This window comes from Hippopotamus amphibius, chromosome 17, assembly GCF_030028045.1.
Source record: "Hippopotamus amphibius kiboko isolate mHipAmp2 chromosome 17, mHipAmp2.hap2, whole genome shotgun sequence".
NCBI lineage: Eukaryota > Metazoa > Chordata > Mammalia > Artiodactyla > Hippopotamidae > Hippopotamus > Hippopotamus amphibius.
Genome location: NC_080202.1, coordinates 41,127,527 through 41,152,994, shown reverse-complemented (window position 1 = coordinate 41,152,994; position 25,468 = coordinate 41,127,527). Strand labels below are relative to the sequence as shown.

The 25,468-nt window shown below is 52.1% G+C and overlaps 2 protein-coding genes across 2 annotated transcripts; one reads left to right on the top strand and one right to left on the bottom strand.

The window, feature by feature from the left end:
- Positions 1–1,162: 1,162 nt before the first annotated feature.
- RAB5C (RAB5C, member RAS oncogene family) lies at positions 1,163–23,733 on the top strand. The gene is made up of 6 exons (XM_057716127.1): positions 1,163–1,288; positions 18,845–19,099; positions 20,571–20,722; positions 20,928–21,050; positions 21,981–22,074; positions 22,815–23,733. Exons 2-6 carry the CDS (start codon positions 18,934–18,936, stop codon positions 22,928–22,930), a joined length of 651 nt encoding a protein of 216 aa, XP_057572110.1. The 5' UTR covers positions 1,163–1,288; positions 18,845–18,933; the 3' UTR covers positions 22,931–23,733.
- Positions 23,734–24,510: 777 nt separating this feature from the next.
- Positions 24,511–25,031, bottom strand: HSPB9 (heat shock protein family B (small) member 9). Its single transcript, XM_057716128.1, has one exon. The coding sequence runs from the start codon at positions 25,021–25,023 to the stop codon at positions 24,541–24,543; it is 483 nt and encodes a 160-aa protein (XP_057572111.1). The 5' UTR covers positions 25,024–25,031; the 3' UTR covers positions 24,511–24,540.
- Between the last annotated feature and the right edge of the window lie 437 nt (positions 25,032–25,468).

The following is a 25,468-nucleotide window of genomic DNA, read 5'->3' as shown; positions in this document are numbered from 1 at the left end:
TGCCTCATCCCCTTTGCTCTCCTAAGGATTCTCTTCTTTCTTAGCTTTCACTTCCGTGATGATCACTGCAGGGGTGGGTGTTATGGATGTTATTAGAAAGAGGCACCCTGGTGACCAGATGGAACAAGATGTGGGCGGTCTTGTGGCAGGTTGTCCCAGACAGGTTGCCGGGTCGATTCTCCAACTCAGGCTCCAGGGTCTGATGGGTGTTGGCTGGTATCATAGGAAAAATGCCCACAGCTGTCTCTGGGGTGAGCTTTGATTCCATACAGGTTCTGAGTAGTGTCCTTGGGGGTGGGATGCAGAAGCAGAGGAGATACTGTGTTGGGGGTTGGGGGTGGGCAGAAGCAGAAGTGGTCCTAATACACATTGAGGGGAGCAGAAAAAATAGAAAGAGTCCTGATCCATATGAGGGGCAAAGTGGGGACAAACAGAAGTGGTTCCAGTCTGCACTTATGGATGGATGGGGAGAGCTGAGGCACAAGGGGGTCTGGCTCTGTATTTGGCATCAGAGCCAACAGCCGGTTCTGGTTGTGGGTGGGAGAGGCAGGGGCAGAGACGGAGGTTGCGGTTGAGCCAAAGGCAGAGGGTCCTGGTTTACGGCTGGTCAGTAGCAAGGGCTCTCCCTGTGATCTCACCTAGTAGCCTCCAAAGAGCCCTTTCTATAGCGCTTCCATCATCTTCCCCATCTCAGAATGTCCCCAACAGTTGGGCTCCCAGAACTGAGTTGGTCCGAAAGCGCGGACAGCGGCTTCTCCTGGTTAGCGAGTGCTCTCCACGCGGCCTCACGTGCATATTCATTCACACCACGTTCTTCCTTTCCCAAATCTGCACACACAGCTTTCTGCCCTCTTACAACGCTCCGCCACCCGCTTCCCCTCGGGGCGCCTGGAATCCGCGATGATGCTGTGGGTAGGCCTGGCCTTAAAAAGTTCCCGGCCGGGCTCCGCCTAGCCCGCTGCCGGCTCCACCCTAAGCCTAAGTCCCAAGAGGCCACAGGCTCCTCCCAGCTCTGCGAACTACAAGTCCCGCCGTCCTTCGCGCGCGCTCTCCCGCCTCTCCCGCATCCCACGTCTGGACCGCCTGAGAGTCGGCCAAGAGTGCCTCCCATTGGTCTCTCTGCCCTGTCAGTCACCTGGGTGTTGAGGGGCGGGTCGGAGGTGGAGATCCGGATCCGGAGCGGCTGAAAGGCGGAAGTGGAGGCCGGAGCCTGGGACACCGCCGGGGGGAGAGGAGCGGAGCTTGTCCGAGCACCGGCCCCAAGTAACGCCGCCGCCCCGGAGCCGCGGTGAGTGTGCCTGTCGTGGGACCCAGTATCTTGTTCGTGTTGAAGCCTCTCTGAGGCAGCCCTTCCTCCCTCCCAACCCTGGCTTAGGGGGATACTGACCCCTCCCCCGACCCGTAGCCCCCTCTTAAGGGGCTCTCCAGTCGTCGAGCCAAAGCGGGGGATCTCTTCTTTCCTTCCCTTACCTGCCCTTCGTGAGCCTTAGGAAACCCTTTTGGCTCTTCTCTGACCTGTCCGGTCCGGTTGTGGGAGGGAGAGACCCTAAGTTCCTCTCCCTCTGCTCCCAGAATTGGAGGAATCTTTGTCAGGTGTGGAGGAGCCTGTCCTCTTCTCTGTTAGAGGTAGCCAGGACTGTTGTCTGTCGCCTTTTTTCTCCCCACCCCACCCCCCGGCCCCGTTCCACAAAAACAGTTGTCTCTGCAGCCCTAGAGGAATTTTATCTCGATTTCCTGGGGCTGGGGCGGGGTTTGGGGGGGGGGGGGTCCTGGGTGAGACCGCTCCCACAACTCCTGAACTTCCTCTCTTTCCCCAAGCCAGAGAGCCACCCAGGATCTCAGCAGAGTTTAAAGTCTGGGTCACTCTTAAGGAATAAGCTGTCTTCTCCTTGTCTTGTCCCCTCGGCCCCCGGCCTTGTCCTCTAGTTATGTTGTGTTGTTCTCTGAGTGTATCGCTGGCTTTTCCTGCCTCTGAACAATTCAGCTGAGGTTTGCTCAATCCTAGCTACAGATCACATAGATCAGGGTGGATCTGCCCATTCATTATCATCTCTCTCCCCTCCTCCACCCCCTGGCTGGAGTCTCAGCCCTGTCCTTCCAGAGCACGTGAGTGGTTCCAAGCCGCCTCAGAGGGACTGCTCTTCCTGGGACTGCTGTCTGTTGGTCTTTAGAGGGAAAAAAAACAAAAATAAGGAGTCTGTAGCTGAAGAGTCCTGGGCTCTCTCTTTCCCACCCCTAAACACACACACTCCTCTCTCTGATCAACAGGTCACACCACTTTTAGTCCCAGGGTCTATCTCCATTCCCTTCTGGGCTTGACCAAGTAAATTGTGGATTATAGAGGATTAAGTTGAGATCACAGTGGCACCTCTGGATTCTTAATGTGCTTATTTTTGTAGCCCAAGGAATTCCTACACGTGCCAGAAAGTGCCGATTGTCCCCAGCTTTTCCGAGAGACAGCCCGTACTGACATCTGATCCTTGTCCATTGCTTGGGACTTAGGTGTGTGAAATGGCTGCTGTCTCAGACCATGCTGGGAGGTTCTTTGTTATGTGGCCAAAGTACAGGCCAGAGACTGTACCTTAATGAGAGCAGCCTGACTCTGAATCCATGACTGACCCTTGCTATCTACAGTGGAGGCAGGGAGGCAAGGCCATGCAATCTTTGGGAATTTCTGTATCTCTTCAGTGTTCTGGGCCATCTTTACTGCCCTTGGATGCTACTTATAAGTGTTAAAGTTGTTTTGCCTTGAGATCTTTTTGACCTCTTCTGGACAATCACCAGGGTCTTACTCCTGCAAACTTTTGAGCTAGACTTGGGTTGCACTTGTTTCATTTTTTATCGAATAACACGAAAACCTTGTTAGGGTCAACAGTGGAATCACAGGCTCTCTCTCTCTATGGATTTCTTTGGAGGGTTGTTGGAGACTCCTGTGGCCAACCTAGTTTCTCTAAATCTGGTCATTCTGTGCCCCTGAGGGGCAGGGCCAGAGAGGCCAGCTACTCACCAGCCGTTGGTCTCTGAGCAAACTTACCTCCTCAGTAATGGGCTGTAGTTTCCGGAACTCTTCGGGAGTCCCAGGATGAGGCTGGTCAGCCTTCCGAGGGGCCCTTCTTTGTCTGGACTTGGTCTCCCAGCTCTAATTCTGAAGCAGGCTTTTGAAGAAGCTCTCCCTTTCAGAGACAGGAAGGCAGCAGTGCCTTTGGGTGGTTAGGCGGCCACTTCTGGCATCCAGAGATTATACAGTCCCAGCAGAGATCTGACACTGCTTGGCAGAGAGGGAGGGCTATGTGTGGGACAGAAGCCCCTCCCCTCTGATGCCCTTCCTCTCCTGTCTTGCCTCTTACAACCAGTGGGCGTGGGCCTTTTTCTGCCTTTATACTCCAGAAGGGTGGTAACAACTAATTTTTATAAATCAGTCTAAAGTTGCCAGGTTCTTTTCACACATGTTCCTCACAAGAGTCCTGGGAGATTGTGGGGATTATATCTCCACTTTAGAGGTGATGCTGAAGGAATTTGAGTAGCTTGCCTTAGTTCACACAGTTAGAAAATGGTAGAGCTGGGTCTTGGGATTAGATGTGCCTCATCTTCCCTGAGAGCGGGTCCTCTGGTCTGTTTGTGGAAGGAATGGCTGTGCGGCTGAGCAAGCAGTGGCCCAGGTGCAGATTCTTTAGCATCCTCAGCAGTGGCACTCCTCCTCTGCTTCCAGTTTTCTTCCCCACCCCTACCCCACCCTCCTGTCATCTTTCTTCTCTGCCTCTGGGGACCATGACAGTTATGAGTCCCAAGTCAGGACTCTCCAGGGCCTGAAAATTTGCTCACATCTGCATGCCATTAATTTCTTGGGAACCTGAAAGTCGTGATGGCTAGAAAATGAAAGTAAAAGTGAGTGGACTCAGGGGTCCCTCTGGGCAGGATGGAAGGCGAGAGAACTGGTGGAGCTGGCCTCTGCTTAGCCCCGCGATTCTCCTCTGGTGCTGCGTACTGCTTGCAATGGGAAGAAAGTGGCTCTCCACCAGGGGCTCCTTTCACTAGAATTTACATGGAAACACAGAGTAAGGTCAGAAATTTAAATTCAGCCCCACCAACCAAGTACTTCTTAGAAAGACTCTTTTTCTTCCAACCCATGCCTGGTAGAAAGAGCGGCGTCGTGGTGGGGTGGAAGGCACTGGAGCTTTAGAGTCAACCAGGCCTCAGCTGTGGTCTGGACTCCCTCATTTACCAGTTGGGGGGCCTTGGGCTTGTTACTTGACCTCTGAGCCTCTCTTTCTTCCTGTAAAATGGAGATACAAAGTATCTTTGCCCAATTAGAAACAAAGGGTAAAGCTAGTCCATTCTCTGGCACAGGATAGATACTCCCAAGGTCCATGGAGCTTTGAAGGTACATCATAATTCATCCCTAGGATTCTGAGTCAACATTTCTACCAGTGTTCACGGTGATGCCCGGTGCTTTGCTGGGTGGCTCCCATGTTGTGTTGTTCCATAGATGGTGAGCAGAGTTCTTGTGGGTTGTGTTCCCATTTTACTGAAAAGAATGCTAAGGCCAGGACTGTGCTCCTCCCACTGGGGTTCTCAGACCCAGTGGATACGCAGAGCCACAGATCTTTGCATCTTCTAGGCACTTCAGTCTTACTCCGTTTTAAACATTTTTATACTACAACAATCCTGGATCTATTATAGATTGGAATGCAAAGTTTGCATGTATTTAAGCTAAAACAGAAAACTTGAGGACAATATTTTGGTTTCAGCAGGCTGCTTTGGGTTCAATTCCCAGATTCCTGGAATTTTGCATCCCCCCGCCCCGCCCCCAACTTGAGTCAGGGTACTTTTATTGGGGCCATTTGAGACGCACCGATTCAGGTAGAATTTGTGAACTAGGATGTCACCCAAGCCAGGTAATAGTGCTTTCAAGAGCCTTGGCAGAGGAGAATTGGAATATTTCTTAAGGAGTCCTCTGAATGAAGAGCTTGGTGCTATAAGAGATTAGTTTTCAGAGTAAATGTCCCCATCTCTTGTATATAGGAACAGTAATCCAAATAAAAGCTCAACTTTTTGAGCTTTGCTTCCCATGTGCCAGGCACTCTCCTTTGATCCTCACAACAGCCCCAGGAGGAAGGTGCTGCATTCAGTCCCCGGGTTATGGTGGGGACTCCATGGTGAGTGGCAGAGCAAGGAGAGAATCCTCTCATTGCTCCTTGTCTAGCCTATGAGCCTTGTGGGGGCGCCGATCGTGTCCTGTTTTATCTCTGTGTCCAGTCCCACCATGACACTGAGCATAGTAGACCCCCCAGTGTGGTTGTCCAAGGAAAGGGCAGACGTTCAAACCTACCCTTGAAGCAAATGCCTGCCCATTTCCTCTAACACACAAAGCGCAGATGTGGTGAACCTGGGATTCACGCTCACATCCCTCTGATCTCAAAGCTTGAGCCATGTCTTCATCCACCCTCCACAGAGTTGCTCATAGTTAAGAGATAGGTAAACAGGATGAATGTTACAGTACAGATGATAGAGGGGGCAGAGGCAGGTCAGAGGCTAAATTTCCAGAGGGTAGAGCGCCCCAAATCTTCACGTTCAACGCAGGTTTCATCAGGAAGGGCAGCATGGCTTAGCATCTGCTGACCACCTTCCAGCACACTGTACCTGGTCACTGCGCCCCTGCCGCTTTGTGTGGTGAGGCAGCACTGACCCCAGGTCAGGGCTCGGCAAGGGCTATGGAAGTGAACTCAGCTCTGGTCCATGGGTATTCCTTGGCATATCTGCACAAGGCTCATTCTTGAATAAGGGTGGGCCTAAGAAGGCCATGCCAGCAGGAAAATTGCAAAAGTAGTAGAGTTTTCTCTCAACCCCCCACACCTAGTTTCCACAGTGATTAACATCTTACGTTAGTATTGTACATTTGTTGCAATTAATGAAGCAGTTATGATATGTTATTATTAACTACGGTCCATACTTTATTCACATTTCCTTAGTTTTTAGCTGGTGCCCTTTTTTGGTTCCAGGATCCCAGCCAGGACACCACGTTACCTTCAGTCAGTCTTACCTTTAGTCATGTCTCCTTAGGCTCCTCTCAGCTGTGACAGTGTCTTAGGCTCTCCTTGCTGTTGATGACCTTGAGAGTTTTAAGGAATATTGGTCAGATATCTCACAGCGTGTTTTTCAGCTGGGATTTGTCTAATGTTTTTCTCATCGTTACACTGGGGCTATGGGTTTTGGAGAGGGAGACCACAGAGGCAAAGTGCCATTCTCACCACGTCACGTCAAGGGTACGTACGGTCAACGTGACTTACCGCTGTCAGCGGCAGCCTTGGTCACCTGGCTGAGGTGATGTTTGTCAGGCTTCTCCACGGTGAAGTTACTGTCTCCCCTCCCCCTTTCCGTGCTGTCCTCCTTGGAAGGAAGTCCCTCTGTGTAGCCCACATTTGAGGGGGGCCAGTTATGCGCCTCTCCTCCAGGGCAGGGTATCTACATGAGTTATTTGGGATTCTCGTACACAGATTTGTCTGTTCTCCCCCATTTATTTATTCAGTTATTTATATCACTGTGGACTGGTGAGCATTTATTTTACACTTTGGTTTATAATCCAACACTACTTTATTTTATTGTTCACATTGTTCCAGCTTCGGTCATTGGGAGCTCTTTTAGCTTCCTTTCACCTACCCCCATCACTTGGGGTTTTTTTTTTTTGGTTTTCATTTTTGTTAGCACTTCCTTACTTTTCGGCAGTACAAGATGCCCCAGGCTTACCTTGTGTACTTCCTGCCCTGGTCCTAAAATCAGCTGGCTCTCCAAGGCCACTCCCTCTTTTGCAAATGTTTCCTCTCAGGTATGTTGATGCGGAATTTTGTGGTTGGGCTCAAGGTGTTTCTCCTCCTGACGGTTAGTCGGTTGGTCATTAGTCGTAGTCCCTGAAGCCTCCAGAGGTAGGTGAGGTGGAGCTCCACCCCAGGAGCCTCCTGGGAGCTGACGCAGTGGCAGGCAGTTGCGTCTCCACACTTCTCCTACCCCTGCCTCATGCTTTTTGACTGATCCAAAAATGGTTGGATTTGGTATTTACTCTGGAGTTTACTATCCAGTAGGGAAGGTGAGGTACATAATCGTTCTATATTTCAGGTGTTAAGTTCTCCAGCCAAACCTTCCAGGACTCTGGGTCTGGTGGGCGAGTCCCTGTGGTCTGGGCCAGCGTTCTTTTGCTGCCATTCAAAAACAGACCTCCCCTTTGGGAGGGTTTGTGAAGGGTTTTTGGCTTCGGGCAGGCTCAGGGCAGGCTGTCACTTTGAGCTGTGATCCTGAATCATTGAATAGCTTAAATCCTTCCGTTGTACTGTCATCCCTCTGAAGATGTGTAACTTGAGCCCTGCTGGAAACACTAACTTGGGATCTTAACAGGAGTTGGTTTACAAGCCTCTTGCCTTCTATTCATAGCTCCGTGTGTGTCCCCTTCAGGTGGCTCTGTCAGAAACGTCCCAGGCGTGGGGGAGGGCGTGGGTGGCCTCCCTAACCCTGGCTGCTTTCCTAGTCATCATATTGCTCTCCAAGCTGCTCTGAGGGCTGTGGTGATTAATGACACCAATTTCCAAACCTCTGGTATTTGCAGCCTGGTTTTTTAAAAGGAACTCTGGTGTCTTTGTCAGCTGTCCTAACACTGTCCCCTCCCCCTCTCCACAACTGAACTACTTCTTCCCTTTCCTGAAAGAGGCTTTGAGATGGAAGAATGGCATTCGGGCTTTAAAATGTTTTGTGTCATGGGACTTTTTTTCTTTTCTTTTTTTTAAGAGTTCATGGCTTGCCTGGTTGGGGGCTTTAACTCAGTGTTGATTTTTTTTGGATGGTGGTGGTTCCCCACCCTCCATTCTTGTGGCTTTGGAAGCCACTCTCCAGAGAATACAAGGTTATGGTTGTTGACAGGACATAGGACATCAGTTGTGAGCTGGTCCTTTTTCTAGGGCGCTGGTGAAAGTTGTTGTCTTAGTCTGTTTAGGCTGCTTTACAAAATTACAACAGACTGAGTGGCTTATAAACAAGAAAATTTATTTCTCAGTTCTGGAGGCTGGAGGTCCAAGATCAGGGGGCCAGCATGGTTGGGTTCAGGTGGAGGCCCTCTTCCGGGTTGCAGACGGCTGACTTCTTGCTGTGTCTTCACATGATGGAAGGGACAAGGGAGCTTTCTGGGAGCCTTTTTTAAAAGGGCACTAATCCCAGTCATGAGGGCTCTCCCCTCAAGGCCTCACATCCCCAAGGCCCCACCTCCAAATACCATCACAGCGGGGACTAGGATTTCAACATAGGCATTTGAGAGAGGAACAAAAATATTCAGACTAGAGCTGTTGTCCTACTCAGTATTCTGAAGAATGTCCTACCCCATTCTGAAGAATGGGATCCAGGGAAACTGGAAGCAAAAGCAGTACATAGTGTTTGGATGTTTATTCCAGGAATCTACTTCATAGCGACTTCCCCACAGTGAACATTTATTTACTGAGAGCTCCCTCTGAGCCAGGCCCTTTGCTAAGAGTCTTCAATGCATCCTTTTCACAGCAGCCCCAGGAGATGGGTGGCACTAATCTCTCTGTTTTACCCAGGAGGAGATGGGTTCAGTGACACAACACAGAGTCACCCTAGGAAGTGGTGGCTCTAGGACTTGAACTGAAGTTTGTCTGACTCCAGCACTCGCGCTCTTCACCCCTGTGCAGAAGGAACCTAAGAGGTCCTATCTGGGGTGGTGAGGTGTCTCCTCTGCTGGGCTGTGACTCTGTTAGGGGACCCGAATGTCTGGCAGGTGGATGTGTATGGACGGCTTTAGCTGCCCTAACCGGACTGTACGTACCTCACAGGCTGGGTTCACCTCATTTATGAACACCCACTGTCTGTCAGGTTTGATGTCATGTGCTGTTAAACACAGGGAAACCCATAGTCCGCCTTTGAGAATTTTGTAGCATGATCGTTTCATCTGCAACAGTGCCCTGAATTTCTCTTACTTTCTCACTCCCAACCGTCAAGCCCCCAAGTTTTCCAACCTCTTGCCACCCACAGCAGTCATGAAAATTTGGGTCCATGAAGCAGAAGTGTGATCCATTCATTGAAACTTGTTGAGACCCATTCCTTGCTTGTTTTCTTCACTTCAGCCTTCTACATTTTGTTCAACAAGAAATTAAGAAACAAAAATCAGCCTAACATATTGGGTACCCAGGCTCCTGAGAGCAGCCATCGTCCCTCAGATCCCACAGCAGGAACTTTGACCTTGTTTCTTGTTAGTTGGGCAGCCTCTGACCATAGCGTGTGTGGTGTCTGAGCAGGAGGAATTTGGTTTTGCTAGATCTGATGCCTGATTCTCTTTTCCCCTGCTCGCCTCTGAAGCATGACCTCTGCCCTCTGCTCTCTGTTTAGTTGCTGAGGGCAAAACAAAGAGGGCGGTAACTTAAACCTGCTTTCTTCCTTCTTTCTTTCTTTTTTTTTTTTTTTTGGTAAAGGCAGGAGGGTTTGTGAGAGGTGTCAGTTGTTGGTACCAGTAGCTCGATAAACAGGTGCTGCTGATGACCCTGAGTTTCTTTTTTTTTTTTTAAGAACTTTTATTGAGATACAGTTAACATTACAATAAACTGCATATATTTAGAGTGTACAATTTGGTATCCCAATCTCCCAATTCATTCCCCCCCAACCCTCCCCGCTTTCCCCACTTGGTGTTCATATGTTTGTTCTCTACATCTGTGTCTCTATTTCCGCCTTGCAAACCGGTTGATTTGTACCATTTTTCTATATTCCGCATATATGCGTTAATATACAATATTTGTTTTTCTCTTTCTGACTCACTTCACTCTGTATGACAGTCTCTAGGTTATCCATGTCTCTACAAATGTCCCAGTTTCATTGCTTTTTACAGCTGAGTAATATTCCATCGTATATATGTACCACATCTTCTTTATCCATTCATCTGTTGATGGACATTTAGGTTGCTTCCATGTCCTGGCTATTGTAAATAGTGCAGCAATGAACATTAGAGTGCATGTGTCTTTTTGAATGATGGTGTTCTCTGGGTATATGCCCAGCAGTGGGATTGCTGGGTCATATGGTAACTCTATTTTTAGTTTTGCAAGGAACCTCCATACTGTTCTCCATAGTGGCTGTATCAATGTACATTCCCACCAACAGTGCAAGAGGGTTCCCTTTTCTCCACACCCTCTCCAGCATTTACTGTTTGTCGATTTTCTGATGATGCCCATTCTAACTGGTGTGAGGTGATACCTCATTGTCGTTTCGATTTGCATTTCTCTAATAATTAGTGATGTGGAGCAGCTTTTCATGTGCCTCTTGGCCATCCATATGTCTTCTTTGGAGAAATACCTATCTAGGTCTTCTGCCCATTTTTTGATTGGGTTATTTGTTTTTTTGATATTGAGCTGGATAACTGTTTATATATTTTGGAGATTAATCCTTTGTCTGTTGATTCGTTTGCAAATATTTTCTCCCATTCTGAGGGTTGTCTTTTTGTCTTGCTTATCGTTTCCTTTGCTGTGCAGAAGCTTTGAAGTTTCCTTAGGTCCCACGTATTTATTTTTGTTTTTCTTTCCATTCCTCTAGGAGGTGGATTAAAAAAGATCTTGCTGTGATTTATGTCAACGAGTGTTCTTCCTATATTTTCCTCTAGGAGTTGTATAGTGTCTGTCCTTACATGTAGGTCTTTAATCCATGTGGAGTTTATTTTTGTGTATGGTGTTACGGAGTGTTCTGATTTCGTTCTTTTACATGTAGCTGCCCAGCAGACTTCCAGCAGAGGTTCTTGGAGTCTTTCTGGGCCTGGGACATCAGCAGAAGCAGCAGCTGTCCAGGCCGGTGCCCCTGGCCCCTGCGGAGACCTTCCCGAGGCAGAGGGCTTGAAGGGGCCTGCGTTGTTGAGATCCTGGTTAGCACTGTCCGAGGAAATGAACTGCGTGAGCACGAACAGCTCAAACAGTAACCGTGAGGCCTGTGGGTCAGCTGGTATCCTACAGCGATCCTGACTGGCTTCCGTGTGACTTAGGCTCCATCCTGGGACCGTGGCAGGTATAGGTTGGGCCCAGGGAAGAAGCTGAGCCTTGCCCGGCTCTCTCCTTTGCATGCCACCTGGCACTGGCAGGTGAAGAGTTGGGGCGGTGGAAGGGGAGGGGAGCTACCACACAGACTTGCTCCCATCCCCTCCCCCCATGCCCTGTAGCTGGACATGTGTGTGGGTTGTACCACCAATAGTGCCACACTTCAAACTGGGCTTTTGCTTGAGGCTTCTTAGAGAGCTGCCCTACACGGGGCCGGAGTCTGCCACAGCCTTGCTGGCTGAGGTGCGCTGAGCCAGAGGCCAGGCCCTCTTAGGGAGATAGTCTCTTAGGAGTGGCGGTGGTAGGGCTGAGAGCCCCCCGATGCCTCTTTGAATCAGGAGGCAGCACGCGCCTTGCCTGGTGCAGCTGCAGGCAGACCCCTGTCTGGCTGGCTTTTCCTACGACCCCGCCCCTCAAGTGCCTGGCTCCTCTGTGGCCAGCCGGGCCAGTGAATGAGAACCCTAGAGCTGTCCTTGAATCCCAGGGCCCTTCCAGAGATGGTACAGGCAGCCACACCAGCCAGGCCATGTCAGCAGATCCATGTAGATAAGCCCCTGCCCCCCAGCAGCCTTCCTCCCTGTGGGCACAGGAAGAGAGAGACTGGAGGTTTTCATCCTCAGCCTGAAAGTTAGCGCTGACTCTGCTTCTCTGCCCCTCCAGGGAGCCCATCTGTGGTGGAGAGCTGAGAAAGCAGCTTGGAGATCAGGGAAGGATTTCTTGGTGTTCTTGCTGGGGCGGGGGCCCTGGGAGACTGGGGGTCCGTCCTCAAGGGTGGCTTCCACCCAGCTCCACCTGGCATCTGTGCTCAGCGACACAGCCGGCCTTCCCAACAAGGGAGAGGGCTGCAGGAGCAGCTGTGCTCTGTCCTGGCTGCTCCTGGTACAGCTCCAGGTTCAGCCCGGACACCGGGGAAGGACCACTCGGTCATGTGTATCCAGGGGTTAAGCCTCTTGGCGCCCCTGCGCACCGGCCCCTTTTGCAGGTGTTGGTGGGCTCCACGCTCACAGGCCTCACTGTGGTGCTGGAGTCTAGGCACTCAGCCCCAGTAGAGTCTTATTGTTGAAAGTGGGGTGAGTCTCCCTCTGGGATGATTTCCCTCCCTTCCCTCTGGAAAGGGAGTCATCTTGCAGTGGCTGTGTAAAGGCAGCATCCCCTTCCTCTCCTGCTGCATTCTCCCCTAAGCCCCCTACTTACTGGTGGGATGATGCTACAGCCCTGGCCCGACACACCTCGTCAGCATTCTCCCCAAATCTCAACCTGCGCTGTTAAGCTCCTGGCTTCCAGGACCCAGCTTCTTCTGTGACACATTGCAGGTGAGACACAGGTCCTCTGCGTGGCAATTCCATAGTCCTGGTCACACAGGAAAGACACCCCTCTCTTTGATTCCACCCCTCAACCCCTTTTCCCTCTGCACATACGCTCGGGACTGGTTGGGGAGTGCAGAACATCGCACCGTTGTAACCTCTTTCACCCCGCTGAAGAGGCATCAGCATTGGCTTCTCTTTTTACTGTCATGAAGCTTTAAACAACTTTAAAATTCTTTAGCCCACAGTTAAGTACAGACAATAAATATGTTCTTAACATGTATGCAGCAGGCACGTTTGTTTGTGCTGAATCCTGCTATCTTGCCCCTTATTCGTTTGGGTATCTTTGTTCTCTTTCGGTCCTCTTCTAATTCAGACTTTTTTTTTAGTTTATTGGCTACATTGGGTCTTCTGTTGCTTCACGCGAGCTTTCTCTAGTTGTGGTGAACAGGAGCTACTCTTTGTCGCGGTGTGCAGGCCTCTCGTTGCTGTGGCTTCTCTTGTTGCAGAGCACGGGCTTTAGGCGCACGGGCTTCAGTAGTTGTGGCACATGGGCTCAATAGCTGTGGCTTACGGACTCTAGAACGCATACTCAGTAGTTGTGGCTCATGGGCTTAGTTGCTCCGTGGCATGTGGGATCTTCCGGGACCAGGGATTGAACCCGTGTCCCCTGCCTTGGCAGGCATGTTCTTAACCACTGCGCTGCCAGGGAAATCCCAGACATCATCTTTTTGATTGTCTTTACTCTGAAATTTTTTATACTAAGACAAAATATTTTATGTACAAGGGGAGCTAGATTGGCATCATATTTCTAAGCTTTCGTTTTTCATTGCCATATGCAAAATTCTATACCAGTAGCATTTTTAACCTTTTTATTGACGTGTAACTTACATACAGTGAAGCTTACAAATCTTAAGTGCATTTTTACATTTGTAGACATCCATGTATCTACTTTCCAAATCAAGATATAGAACTTTTCTATCCAGCAGCATGTTTTTTAAATTTGATACAAACTCTCTTTTCCGTAAATGCCATATTTCAGTAAAGCATAGATAGAAGGTGGTGGCCCCATTATTCTTAGTGGATGTAATGACATTATTAATATTCTTGGGTTTTCTACCTCTGACGGGGGAGCCTTGCTGGAATTATGAGTCCTGGGCTCGGGCTCTGCCACCACCTGGCTCTGACACTGGGCAGGTCACCTTGGCTCACCTTCATCTCCTTCCCTGTAACTGTGAAGAGTTTTGAGCTTTGACAACCAATGAGTGAAAGCTAGTTAGTTAGGCTGTCAGTAGTATAACACCCTCCCGTTCGTTAGAACCTCACCTTCAGGAGGGTACTGTGCCGTGCACACCATGTGTTATTTCATTTAACAACCCTGTGTGCTTGGTATTAAGTAATAACCATTTTACAGATAAGGGACTGAAGCTGACAGCAGTCACTTGTCTGCCTTGGCCAAGGTCACTCAGCTAGTAAACGGTGGAGCCAGGCTTTAACCGAGCCCAGTTCAGGCTCCCAGATCCGGACTGAGTTGTGCTCGGAAAGGGCATGGTTACCTCGTGGGGCTCTTGGCTTGTGTTGCTTTAGGTGCTTCTTTCCTCTGGCTCTGCAACCAGCTTGAGGACTGGGAAGTCCTGCTGTGAGTCTGCCCTCTGGTCCTGGGTGCCAGTGTGATGCTTTTCCCCTTTGAGGATGCGCTGTGTTCTTGAGTCTATGGGTAAATCATCTCTGCTGTTCTGAGCTTTGTAATGTCTTCCACCTTAGTTTTAAACCTAATTACCTCTCCTGCGTCCCCTGATTTGTTCATTTATTCTCTTTAAGCTAACAGGTTGCTTCTGATGTCCTCTCGCCTAATTCTCAGAGTGCTAAATAGTCAGGAATGCTCTTACCCAGAGTAACGTGTAGCTGAAGCGTCACTGGCCAGAACCACCTCCAGGGGCCCTGGGCGGGGTTGCTGGGTTCTGAGCACCACCCTCTCCCCGCTCCTCTCCCTGTCCCGGCCCCAGGCTCACCTTGAGTGAGCAAGTCTAGAGTCGCAGCCCAGCCTCTGGCCAAAACAAAATCTGGTTGGTTTCCCTAATCTGCTCACTCTCCAAGCTGTGCCGGGACTCTCAGCTAGAGGAAGTCGCTGAAGCAAACAGGAAGTGCAGGAGACACCCACCAGCTGGAATTGCTCACTCTTTACCAGAAAGGACAAAGAGTATGAAGTGGGTGACTTCATGGATTAGAGAAGAGAAAGGTGAACATTTCAAGTGGAGGCTGAGGGGAGGGCGACCTTGCAGCAGCATCTGGCATCTTGGAGAAGGCTTCAGGTGTTAAGTCAAGCCAACAGCCAGTCCCCACCCCAGCCTGATCCACCTGTATTGTCCACGGTACCCATTGGGGGGGGGAGAGGGGGGGAGGGACGCCTTTCTGTCTCTTGAATTCCTCCCTCCTTCCTGTGTCAACTGCAGCTCTTGGGCTTATATCAGCCACCTAGAATCAGTTGGGGAACTTATTTTATTTTTTTGGCTGCGTCACATGGCTTGTGGGATCGTAGTTCCCTGACCAGGGATGGAACCCGGGCCCTCAGCAGTGAAAGCTCTCAGTCCTAACCACTGGACCACCAGGGAGTTCCTGGGGAACTTATTTTAAAAACGTTGATTTCTTGACTCCACCTCTAGAGATTCTAGATTCAGTTGGTCAGGCTTAATTTCTAAACACCCTGGGTGATTCTGATGAAAAAAAGTTTGAGACCCACTGACCTATAGTGTCCAGAGCGGGGAAGAGCCGTGTCCTGCCCTTTTTTCCTCTTTCTCTCCCCCGTTGGCCCCAAGACGGGCTGGGCATGTGCCCATTGTGCCTGTTCACGGGCCGGAGTGTTGAGGAGCTCGGATCCCTTCTGCCCTTTCGTGTGCCCCTTGGGGAAGGGTGTAAGGTGCCCCCATCCTTGAATTCTCTCTCGTTTCGCATGAAGACATGAGGTTGGGAGTGATGCTTATTCTCATGGTCTCTGAACAAACCAGGTTTCTGATTTGGAGCGTGGGGGAGGGGGGTCATGGCAAGGAGGGGCCCTCACAGTGGGTCTGAAGCTCTGCCCATTTCAGTAGCTTCATGAAAATATCCAGGAGGAAATTCATCCCACTCATGTGTTTTTCCTGGTGCCGGAGAAACTGATTTTAAATTTTAAATACGTATATCTATATATATGTGTGTATATATATATATATGTATTTTGGCCTATTCTGTATCTTATAAGGAACACTGACCACAACTTTAGCTCTTAAAGGGAATTGGATTTTGGTCTGAAAGAAGACTTTTACTGGGGACTTCCCTGGCGGTCCAGTGGTTAAGACTCCGTGCTCCCGGTGCAGGGAGCATGGGTTTGGTCCCTGGTTGGGGAACTAAGATACCACAATGGTGCCCGGCACGGCCAAAAAAAAAAAAATATTAAAAGAAAAGAAGACTTTTATTATGCCATTTTGTGTTATAATTCCATCACTTGACTGCACCTGTGGGTAATTCTAGCTGCTGGTTCAGGAGGAAAGATTCCCACAGTGGGCTTCCTGCCTGCAGACAGCAGGCCAGCTCAGTGAATTCACCTTTGCCGCCTGCCAGGGGGCATGTCTCTGGTTTCCCAGTCTTGGGAGGGGAGGGCATAGGGCTTCCTGGGGCTCTGAATGTGGCCTTTGCCTGTCTTAGGCACCTGCATGTCTCCGTGTGCCCTTCGTGGCAAAATCAACCTCCTCTGTGCTTTATTGTCTGGGAAGGTTCAAAACCTCTGCGCATGTGATCACTAAGTGGGGCCAGGAAAACCACGAGGCAACCGGCCTTAAAAAAATGCTGTGTGTGCCTGCTCAGGTGTCTGTGGAAGGCAGGACCAACACCCAGGCAGAACATGTCACCAGGCAGTTTGTGCTAGGCGGAGCAGCTAACAGTGCTTGAAAAATGGTAGACACCAGGCGCTTCTCCAAACCTTTATCGGAACCTCAAGGGGCTGGCTGCACAGGTGATTTTGTTGTGCATACAGGGTCGAGAACCACTGCATGACAGTTATTTGTCTCTTCTGGCTTGTTTAAAGAATCACATTTTGTTGGCTAGGTTTGGAAATGCACTGGTGCGATAGGAGCGAGACTTAGACGTTACCTCTGTTTCTCTTGACTTGTCGCTGGTTACCCTCCACGCCGGTAGCCCTCAGCCCCAGAGGCTTTGGTTTTCTTGGAGTCGGAGTCTTCACCTTGTGCTTCCCTCTCCCCACTTGTTCATACCTCCTTCTCCAGTGCCCCAGCCACACTCTGTGGTCCGGCCAAGATGATGTGTCACATGGATTCGTGGTAATAACCAACCTGTAATTCCACTGTGGTTTCCCACTGTCACTGTCGCCTGGCCTGGCCCTGAGCAGCTCCTCCCACTGGTGGCGGGAATACACAGGGACTGCAGGATCACTGTGACTGTCAGCCAGAGCCAGCCCGTGCTGGGCCAGCAGAGCTGCTGCCACCAAAAGAGAGTCTCATTCACCCAGCAGCCTGAAATCAAACACAGAGGGTGGGCGTTGCCTCCACAGTTCTCCCTACAGCGGGAGGATGGCTGGCGTCCAGGCTCCGTCATCAAGTACTGGGTGGCCGTGAGCAGGGCATTTAACACCTGAGCGGCAGGCTGTTTATTTGAAAAATGGGAGATGGTTTTAAAGCTTAAAGGAGATAACAGTTGTGCAGTTATCCAGTAAAATGTTAGCTGTCTCTGAAAATCATTGCATTTGGTGAGCGCTCTTTGAATTCCGTGTGTCCAGGACATTGAGAGGAAGGCGGCAAAGGAGCCGAAAGCACAGACCGTACGTCCGTGGCCATAGTGTAGAGTCTTGCCGACATCATTGACTGGGATGAAAAGAGAGAACGTCTTAAACTATAAAATATTTCAAAACTGGCATTTCTTGTCACTAATTGAGATCCCCCCCCATACTTTTCCTTGTACTCTTGGGGAATAGGTGGCCCCCACTTCAAACCTCTTTTCCTTGAGTGCTATCCAGAAAGGAAACTGTTGTTCCTGGTTAGTGAATCACCCTTCCCGAAGCTCACTTTTTAAACGAGTTGCTGGGAGAACTTGGATGTGGAGAAACAATTTGAGGTTGCACAAAGCAAGCCCTTTGTGCCTGCTTCTCGCATGAGCACAGACCATTGCTTCCCACAAAGGTTCCCCTCTTCATTCACACCCCGTCCTTTGACTGTCAGGGAACACGCTCCCCGGGCTCAGGGGCAGGTCGGGGCTGTCTTGCTTCAAAGACCCTTCCTACACAGACGCTGTTTGGCGAAGGGCCGTCTCATCAAAACCTTTTCTTCTCAGCTTAGGTTCAAACACCATACAGAGTGTTTAGGACACAGTACCTACTCACAGTGCTTATTTGTCAAACATTCTGTGTACTTCTGATACCTTTTAGTATAAGTCTTCTAGAGGCTTCTGGAGATAGGCTCCTCATCCTTCTTTGCAGTTCCAAAACTTAAAAAAAAAAAAAAAGTAGGCACCGCCGAAGCTACCACTAACTGAGAGTAAGATAGTGCAGGAACGCCAGCTGCCAGGGGCACAGGTCTGGGTACCCCTCCCCCTGTCCTCCCTCGGCATCGCCCTCTGCCTCTGCCAGTGGAGAATGGAACTGAGGTCTCTATTTAAAAGAGAAATTTGGCAGCTGTTCTGACTGCCAGCAGAGCTCGCTGGCTGTGGTGTGTGTTTGGATTTGTGTCTGTTTGGTTTTTTAATGTGTGTGAGACTTCTGGCCCATCAAAAATGAGAGAGCTGGGGGGAAGAGGCTCAGGATGAGGGAGTGAAATGAGGCTTTGATTCCAGTGCACAGTCCAGCCTCACACCGAGAAAGTCGGGCAGTCCTTCTCGAGATGGCAGGAAAAACGGCTCTTTTGATAACGACTTGCACCTGGCCAGGCCCTGCTCCCTGAGTGCCCATGAGGTTGGCCAAGCACCTTGTCTGAGGAGCTTTCTACCGGGACTTCCCGTTCCCTGGTCGACCTCACCACCCACTCTGGCTTTGCACAGAGGCAGGCTGTGATCTGAGCGACCAGACCAGCCGTCCATTGTTTGCTGAGCTAGATCCTTGTGTCTCCTGAGCCATTTCTTGGTACCCCATGTTGCCTGTTGACTTAACTGTCGCCAGGCTGGCATATGCCTGTTCCTCTCCTGTGGGTGTTTATTTGTATGTGAATGTACATATCTGGGATTGGGAAGTCAGTGTGTTTGCTCAGAACTGTGAGCCTGGAGTTAAAAGACCACTTTTCTCTTTACTGTCAGATGGTTGTAGGGCCAGGAGATGCGTGGTACAGCCTGGTTAGGGCTCATGTCCTAACTTCTGGAGGCGTGAGGCAGGGGGTGAGGGGAGGGGAGGCAGTTAGCCAGGCCATCAAGGAGGGCGGAGGGAGTGACCTGTGGTTTAAGAACGACTCGTCGCGCGACAGTCTTTGGACTAACCCAGCACTTCTGATTTCTCCCTCGCAGTTGGAGACTCCCCTCCCCACTAAGTGCCTCTTTGCACAGCGCCGGCCCCCGCCCCCACGCTCACTGGTACCATTACAGCGGGACGGGCCATGGCGGGTCGGGGAGGTGCAGCGCGACCCAACGGACCAGCTGCTGGGAACAAGATCTGCCAGTTTAAGCTGGTCCTGCTGGGGGAGTCTGCGGTGGGCAAATCCAGCCTCGTCCTCCGCTTTGTCAAGGGTCAGTTCCATGAGTACCAGGAGAGCACAATTGGAGGTGAGTGGGCCTGAGGGAGAGGGCGTGGCCTCAGGGAAGCCGAAGAAGTGCCTTGGCATTGAGGAGGGAAGCGGACTGCCCAGAGGCTGAGCATGCCTGGGGTGGCAGCACCTCGCCTCATCTGGGCCCTGAAATCGAATGCAGTCGCTGGTCTCCATGTCAGCGTCCAACAAGCAGCTAGTAAGAATTAGCTGAGACTCGAAACCTGCCTTCCTCTCCTGGTTCCGCCTCTTGATTTATTTGTGTGGCTCTAGGTACACCCTTCCATTCACCTGGGAAGGGAGAGGCTGGGTCTGGATCTCTGAGGGTTCTTCTTAGCACTACCAGGCAGTGCATCTACCCTGCCCTCCCCCGAGGTCCAGAATGAGGAAATGGCCTCGTGAGGGGGCTGGTGTTTAAAGCTGGCCTTTACCCCTTCTTGAGCTCAGAGCCCATCGTTGATTTCCCAGTGGTCAGCATTTAGCACGTGAGGGTCTGGACTCCGCCTCCTGCCTCAGTGGCCAGTACACACCCCGACCGGGGCTGGGGCCGACCTTGGGCTTGAGTCATCCTTTTTCTACCCTGTTGGTTGGTAGGAGGTTTCCAGGCAGCTGGAAACAAAATGGGCCGTGTCAGCAGTCTTCTGCTGCCTCCTCAGCACTCGAGTCAGGAGCTGGAGAGGGGGAAGTGAGGCGGTGGCCCAGGTCCCTCAGGGAGGTGGGGGGAGGGCCAACAAGGAGAGCAGGCGTCCACCACAGAGCTGTGTGGGACCCTGCGGGACTCCCACCTGCCTGTGCCGGCTGCGAGACTCCTCCTGCGAAGCACGTGCGCAAGCTCTGTGTGTTCCCCTGCCTCCTCAGGCCAAAGATAGGGTCACTGTGTTCCCTGAAGCTCATGCCAATCAGGAATAAGTTCAGGGCAAGGCTGAGGGTGGCAGCTAGCCAGCGTGCCTGGAGGTGGCAGGGGCGGTGGGAAGCAGGCCACCCAGCCCCCGCCTGGCAGTAGCACAGGGTGTACTGCAGTGTTCCGCAGCGTAGCAAAGTGTGTGAGAGTGTCCTCAGGACACCGAAGGCCAGTGACACCCCTGGGCTGGGACAGAGCGACTGGGACTGCTCTCTGAGGGGAGGGAGGAGGAGGAGGCGTGTGGGTCCACCCTTTTGTGCTAGGAGCTAGGTTTCCCCTGGACGTGCCTTCTCCTGCCCCTTGCCGCTGTCCTTCAGAGAGGGCTCCCAAAATGGCTCGAGTACAGGCCAGCTTCCCTTCTCCTCTCACTCTTGCCTGGCTGGGTCTGTGCAACCGCCAGCCCCCTGGACGCACAGAAACCCCAGCTCCGCCTGCCGTGCTCGGCTGCCTCGGCTGCCGGGTTGGGGGTTTGTGGTGCCCACCTCAGCAGAAGGCTCCTAAGTGTCGGAGCCTGGATGGCACGGTGCAGATGTGTGGGGGTGTCTTCTCGGCTCCTTCACGCCTGAGAACACCACCTTCCCTCTTCCAGCGGCCTTCCTCACACAGACCGTCTGCTTGGACGACACAACAGTCAAGTTTGAAATCTGGGACACAGCTGGACAGGAGCGGTATCACAGCCTGGCCCCCATGTACTATCGGGGGGCCCAGGCCGCCATCGTGGTCTACGACATCACCAACACAGTAAAGACTTCCCCTTGCTTCTCGACCCTTTATTCCTGCATGGGGTGTGGGCACATTTCCTCTGGTTTTGGGGGGTATCTCACCAGAATCTTTAGGGTGGTGACATCTTAGACACCTTGGCTCTGCCAGCTCCAGCTTCTCCAGTGAGTGGCGCTGGGCAGAATGCCCACTCTGTCCCGTTGATGATCTGGCCCTGTCTCCCCAGGATACGTTCGCACGAGCCAAGAACTGGGTGAAGGAGTTGCAGAGGCAGGCCAGCCCCAACATCGTCATTGCACTCGCAGGCAACAAGGCGGACCTGGCCAGCAAGAGAGCTGTGGAGTTCCAGGTGGGGGGTGGACCAGACTCGCGGGGAGGACGAGCCGGCTCCACTGGGCTTCCCCGGGGGCTCGGGCTTTGCGAAGGGCTGCGCTGGGCGGCAGCAGGGGAGCTTCTGTCTGCGGTCCCCTCGTGGCTCCAGCACGGGCCTAAAGGGAGTGCTGTCTGCCGCTCCACCTTCTCTGTCAGTAGGGGTGGGGGGTGGGTGCATGCGGATAGCAGGAGCTTCAGTTTATTTTTTTCTGTAAACTGACTTTTTAACGAAACAGTGAAAAAGAGACTTTTTCCTGTAATATGTGCACATAGGAAATTTCAAAGAGTATAAGAAAGTATATAGGAACTCGAGGATGGAAGATGCCTTAGAGGACTGGGGCGGGGAGGGTGGAGGGGACTCCAGGGGCAGGGGAGTCAAGGAAGGGAGGGAATATGGGGATATGTGTATAAAAACAGATGATTGAACTTGGTGTACCCCCAAAAAAATAATAAATAAAAAAAAAAAAAAGAAGAAGGTATATAGGATGAAATTTGGGTCTCTACCCCAAGAAACTCCATCTCCCTTCCCCCAAGTTCTAGGTTGTGTGTAACTGCAAAACTGGAAACAGTGCCATAGTCAATATACACATACTTTTGTCCAAATGTGCAAGAGTATCTGTAGGGTAACTTTCTAGAAATATTTCCTAGCCTAGTGCTTTGGAAGAGCCAAAAGGCAGAATGGCTCTGTGGAGAGCTGAGTCAAATATCTGCTGATGTGTGTGAGCTGAGAGGTACTGTATATGAAGTGGGGAACTCAGAGCAGGGGAGCCTTAGGCCTGAAAACCCCTGTGTTGTCTCTATTGTGTGGAAGACACTGTGATCAGGGAAGATTTTTATCCTGGGCCTCAGCCCCTGCCACCTGTCAGTGTTTCCCTCCCACCCACTTTCTCACCTCCATCCAAATCAGGAAGCACAAGCGTATGCAGAGGACAACAGTTTGCTGTTCATGGAGACATCAGCAAAGACTGCGATGAACGTGAATGAGATTTTCATGGCAATAGGTAAGTTGCCTCAGCCCCCCTCCCCCAGCCCCAGGGTGTATTACTTGCTTGCTGTTCTGTAGTACAGGGGTCCTTCCCCCCACCTTAGGAACCAGGCCGCACAGCAGGAGGTGAGCGGTGGGGCAGGCGAGCAATTGAGGCTTCATCTGCCACTCCCCGTCACTCCCTGTTGCTCGCCTTACCACCTGAACCATCCCACCCCCCACTCCCCCCACCCCAGTTCTTGGAAAAATTGTCTTCCATGAAACCAGTCAGAAAGGTTGGGGACCACTGCTCTAGTAGGTCTGTGGGGTCCTTTCACCAACAGATCTTTTACCATTTTTGATATTTTGATAAAATTGTTTTCTTTTTCATCCGATTCTCAGATATAGATAGTTCACTCCAGAAGTTTCTAAAGCCTGAGCCAGAGTCTCACCGCTTCACTTCCTGACCCTGCAGCATACCACCCACCTGAAACTGTACATCACCATCCCCCTACCCACTTCCTCTGGCTCGTTTGGCTCTCGAGTCATCCTGTGTGGGTCTGAATCCTTATTCTACCACGTACTAACTCTGTGGTCCTGGGCAAGTTATTTAACCCCTCTCTGGCTCAGTTTCCTCAAAGACCCAGAACGCACTTGGCACACAGACGCGAAGCCACTGGTGTGGGGGTTGTCACTGATTGGGTGGCATCCGAGCAGACTTGGGAGAGCACTAGGGTTCCCCCACAAATGCACATCTTCCCCTCCTCTCCCAAACAGCTAAGAAGCTTCCCAAGAACGAGTCCCAGAATGCAACTGGTGCTCCGGGCCGGAACCGAGGCGTGGACCTCCAGGAGAACAACCCCGCCAGCCGGAGCCAGTGCTGCAGCAACTGAGCCCCCCTCGCCTACCCACTGCCCCCGCCTCCTCCGCCTCAACGGACCCGACTGGAATCCATTCTAACCAATCGCACTTACCGACGCGGGCCACCGCTGGGGGGGCAGGGGGAGGGGTCCACCATGATTTCTCCATATCGTTTTGATCATAGGCCGGAGTGAGTTATTCCACCTGCACCTTTCTGTACAAATACTAATTCAATTTTAAGTCTTAAGTCACTTTTTTAATATATATGATCTGCTCTTCCCACTTCCTGCCCTCTCTACTGCTCTCCCACTCTTCCTTGCTGGTAGGAGCCACGGGCCCCTGTTCCCCGGGCCTGGTGTGTGGGGAGGCGGGGCTGGAGCAGTTACCCTCGTCCCCCTCCTGCTGAGCAGCAGGCCCGGCAGGAGCAGCCATATCCTTACTGTGTTTGGAGTGCGCTTGGTTCGGGGTGGGGGGCAGGCCCTGGGGCCAGGGGAGGGAGGGCAGCTCTCCCCTCAGCTGGCTGTCAGCAGGCGGCAGCGCCCCCCACCCCCACCCCCTGACTCACAGCTGGGAAGGAACCCACAGCATTACCACAGCATTATTGTGACAGCCACGAGCCCATTGCCCACAGCCCCCTTCCCCCTCGTCCTTGGTCACCCTGACCTCTGGCTCTGAGCCCTGTTCTGACCAAATCACGATGATGAGTATTTGGGGGGGGGGTGGGTAAGGGGGCGGTAGTGGGAGGGGATGGAACCAACTTTTTCTGTATTTTGTATGTTTTCTTCAACATGTAACCAATCAGTATCTTGTCAATATAGTCAGCCGATCGATCGACCTCCCGCTTGTCTTCCTTGTCTTTCTCTGGCAGAGTTTATCAGACTGTAGCCTCTCTGGCTTACCTGAAGTTAATTTAAAATGAACCTCTGAATCTTGTTAAACAAAAGCTTTCCTTCCCCCCTAAAATGAGGGGATGGTGGTGGTCACGGTAACCATGAGAAAGAGGCCAGCTGTTACCAGCTCCCATGGGGTGGAGTGGGGTGAGAGTGAGCCGCGGCTGACTCTCACCAAGTTTGAAGTTGGGGGCCCTGCGTTTGCCTCTCCCCCACCCCCACCAGATTATATTGGGGTATGTGCAGTCTGTATTTGAAAATAGTTGGTCTCTGAACACCAGAAACAACCTCTGTGGGGTTTTTTGATTAGTCTGTACTAGGCTGGGATGGGGTCCTCTGACCCTCTTCTCTGATGAGGAAGGAGCACCGACGACCTCTGGAACCTTGGACTGGTCATAAGGCCAAGACAGCAGCCCCACGCTAGGTCCAAGCCGTCTGGTCCCCGGTCTCTTGGGGGCCCTCTGCTGGTTCTGGAGTCAAGTGATGCTGGGGCCCTTTCAGCCCTCTGCTGCCCCCTGCTGGAGCTGCTGGTCCAAGCAGTGAGCTGAGTAAAACAGCACTGCCCACTGTCCCCCCAGCTTCCCCAGGGCCCAGATTTATGGTGGACCACCACCTTGGGGTGCCTTTCCTGCCCCTCTGGGCCCTCCACTTGGCCTCCCTCTACCTTTGTTCCACCTCCACCTCTGACCCCAGCCCCAAGAAAAGACCACAGACACTGAAGCTGTTGCTCACTATGGTGGTTGTTTACTGGGTCAGGCTAGTTTGGAACCCTTCTGAGAGCTACGGCCTCTGAGTCTCGAGGCCTGCCCTGTTTGGGCTTCAGGAGAAGGCAGTGCCCGGCACTGGCCACGGAAACACAGTTGGCCGGAGGGGGTCAGGCAGCAGGTCATGGCAGCGGGATCCAGGTCCGGTGGTAGTGACATTTGCTGGTGCACCTTCTGCGCCACGAGGAAGCCAGTCCCATCTGGGTTGCAGCCCTCCAGTTGCCGCTGGCCGGTCACCATCAGGCATCCACCGTCCACTCGAACCACCAGCTCCTCAGGGGTGAAGCCGTGGGCATACATCTTCATCTGGAAGCCATCCTCCGCATGGACGTTGTCCCGCACGGCTGCCACATCGTCCGTGAGCTGCTGTACCGGCAGGGTGGCCACCTGGTTCTGTCCATTAAAGGCCACGCTGGGACATCGGGATGCCGACTGGCTCCCGTTGGGGAGACCGCTACCGACCTGCTGCATCCGAGTGAGCAACTGCTGTTGAAGGGCGCGAGGCTCCAAACGTAGCGCTCGGCGCTGGGCCAGGGCGCAGACACGAGGAGTGGTGGCCCGCGCGGCCCCGCGCAGCTCCGCTCCTGCTCGCGCAGCGCTCCTCTGCTGCGGGGCTCCCTTGGCTTCCGGCGAGGTTCGCGTCCGCAAAGTTTTGGGGTCATCTGTGCACGTCCTATATCCACTGGTCAGGTTGGCAGCCACCCTGGCGCCCCGTGCTGCTGCTTCTTATATCTGGATCCTGCCCCTTTCTTGGGCCCTTCCCCACTCCGTCAGAGGGCCCCGGCCGCCGGGACTGTGACCCAACCCGATAGGCCGAAAGGGCTGGCGGCTCTCAAGCCCGACTCTGGAGCGGTTACCAGCACGGAGCCGAGATGAGATTAAGCTGCCGGGTTCTTGCCCTTCTGAGAATCAAGCC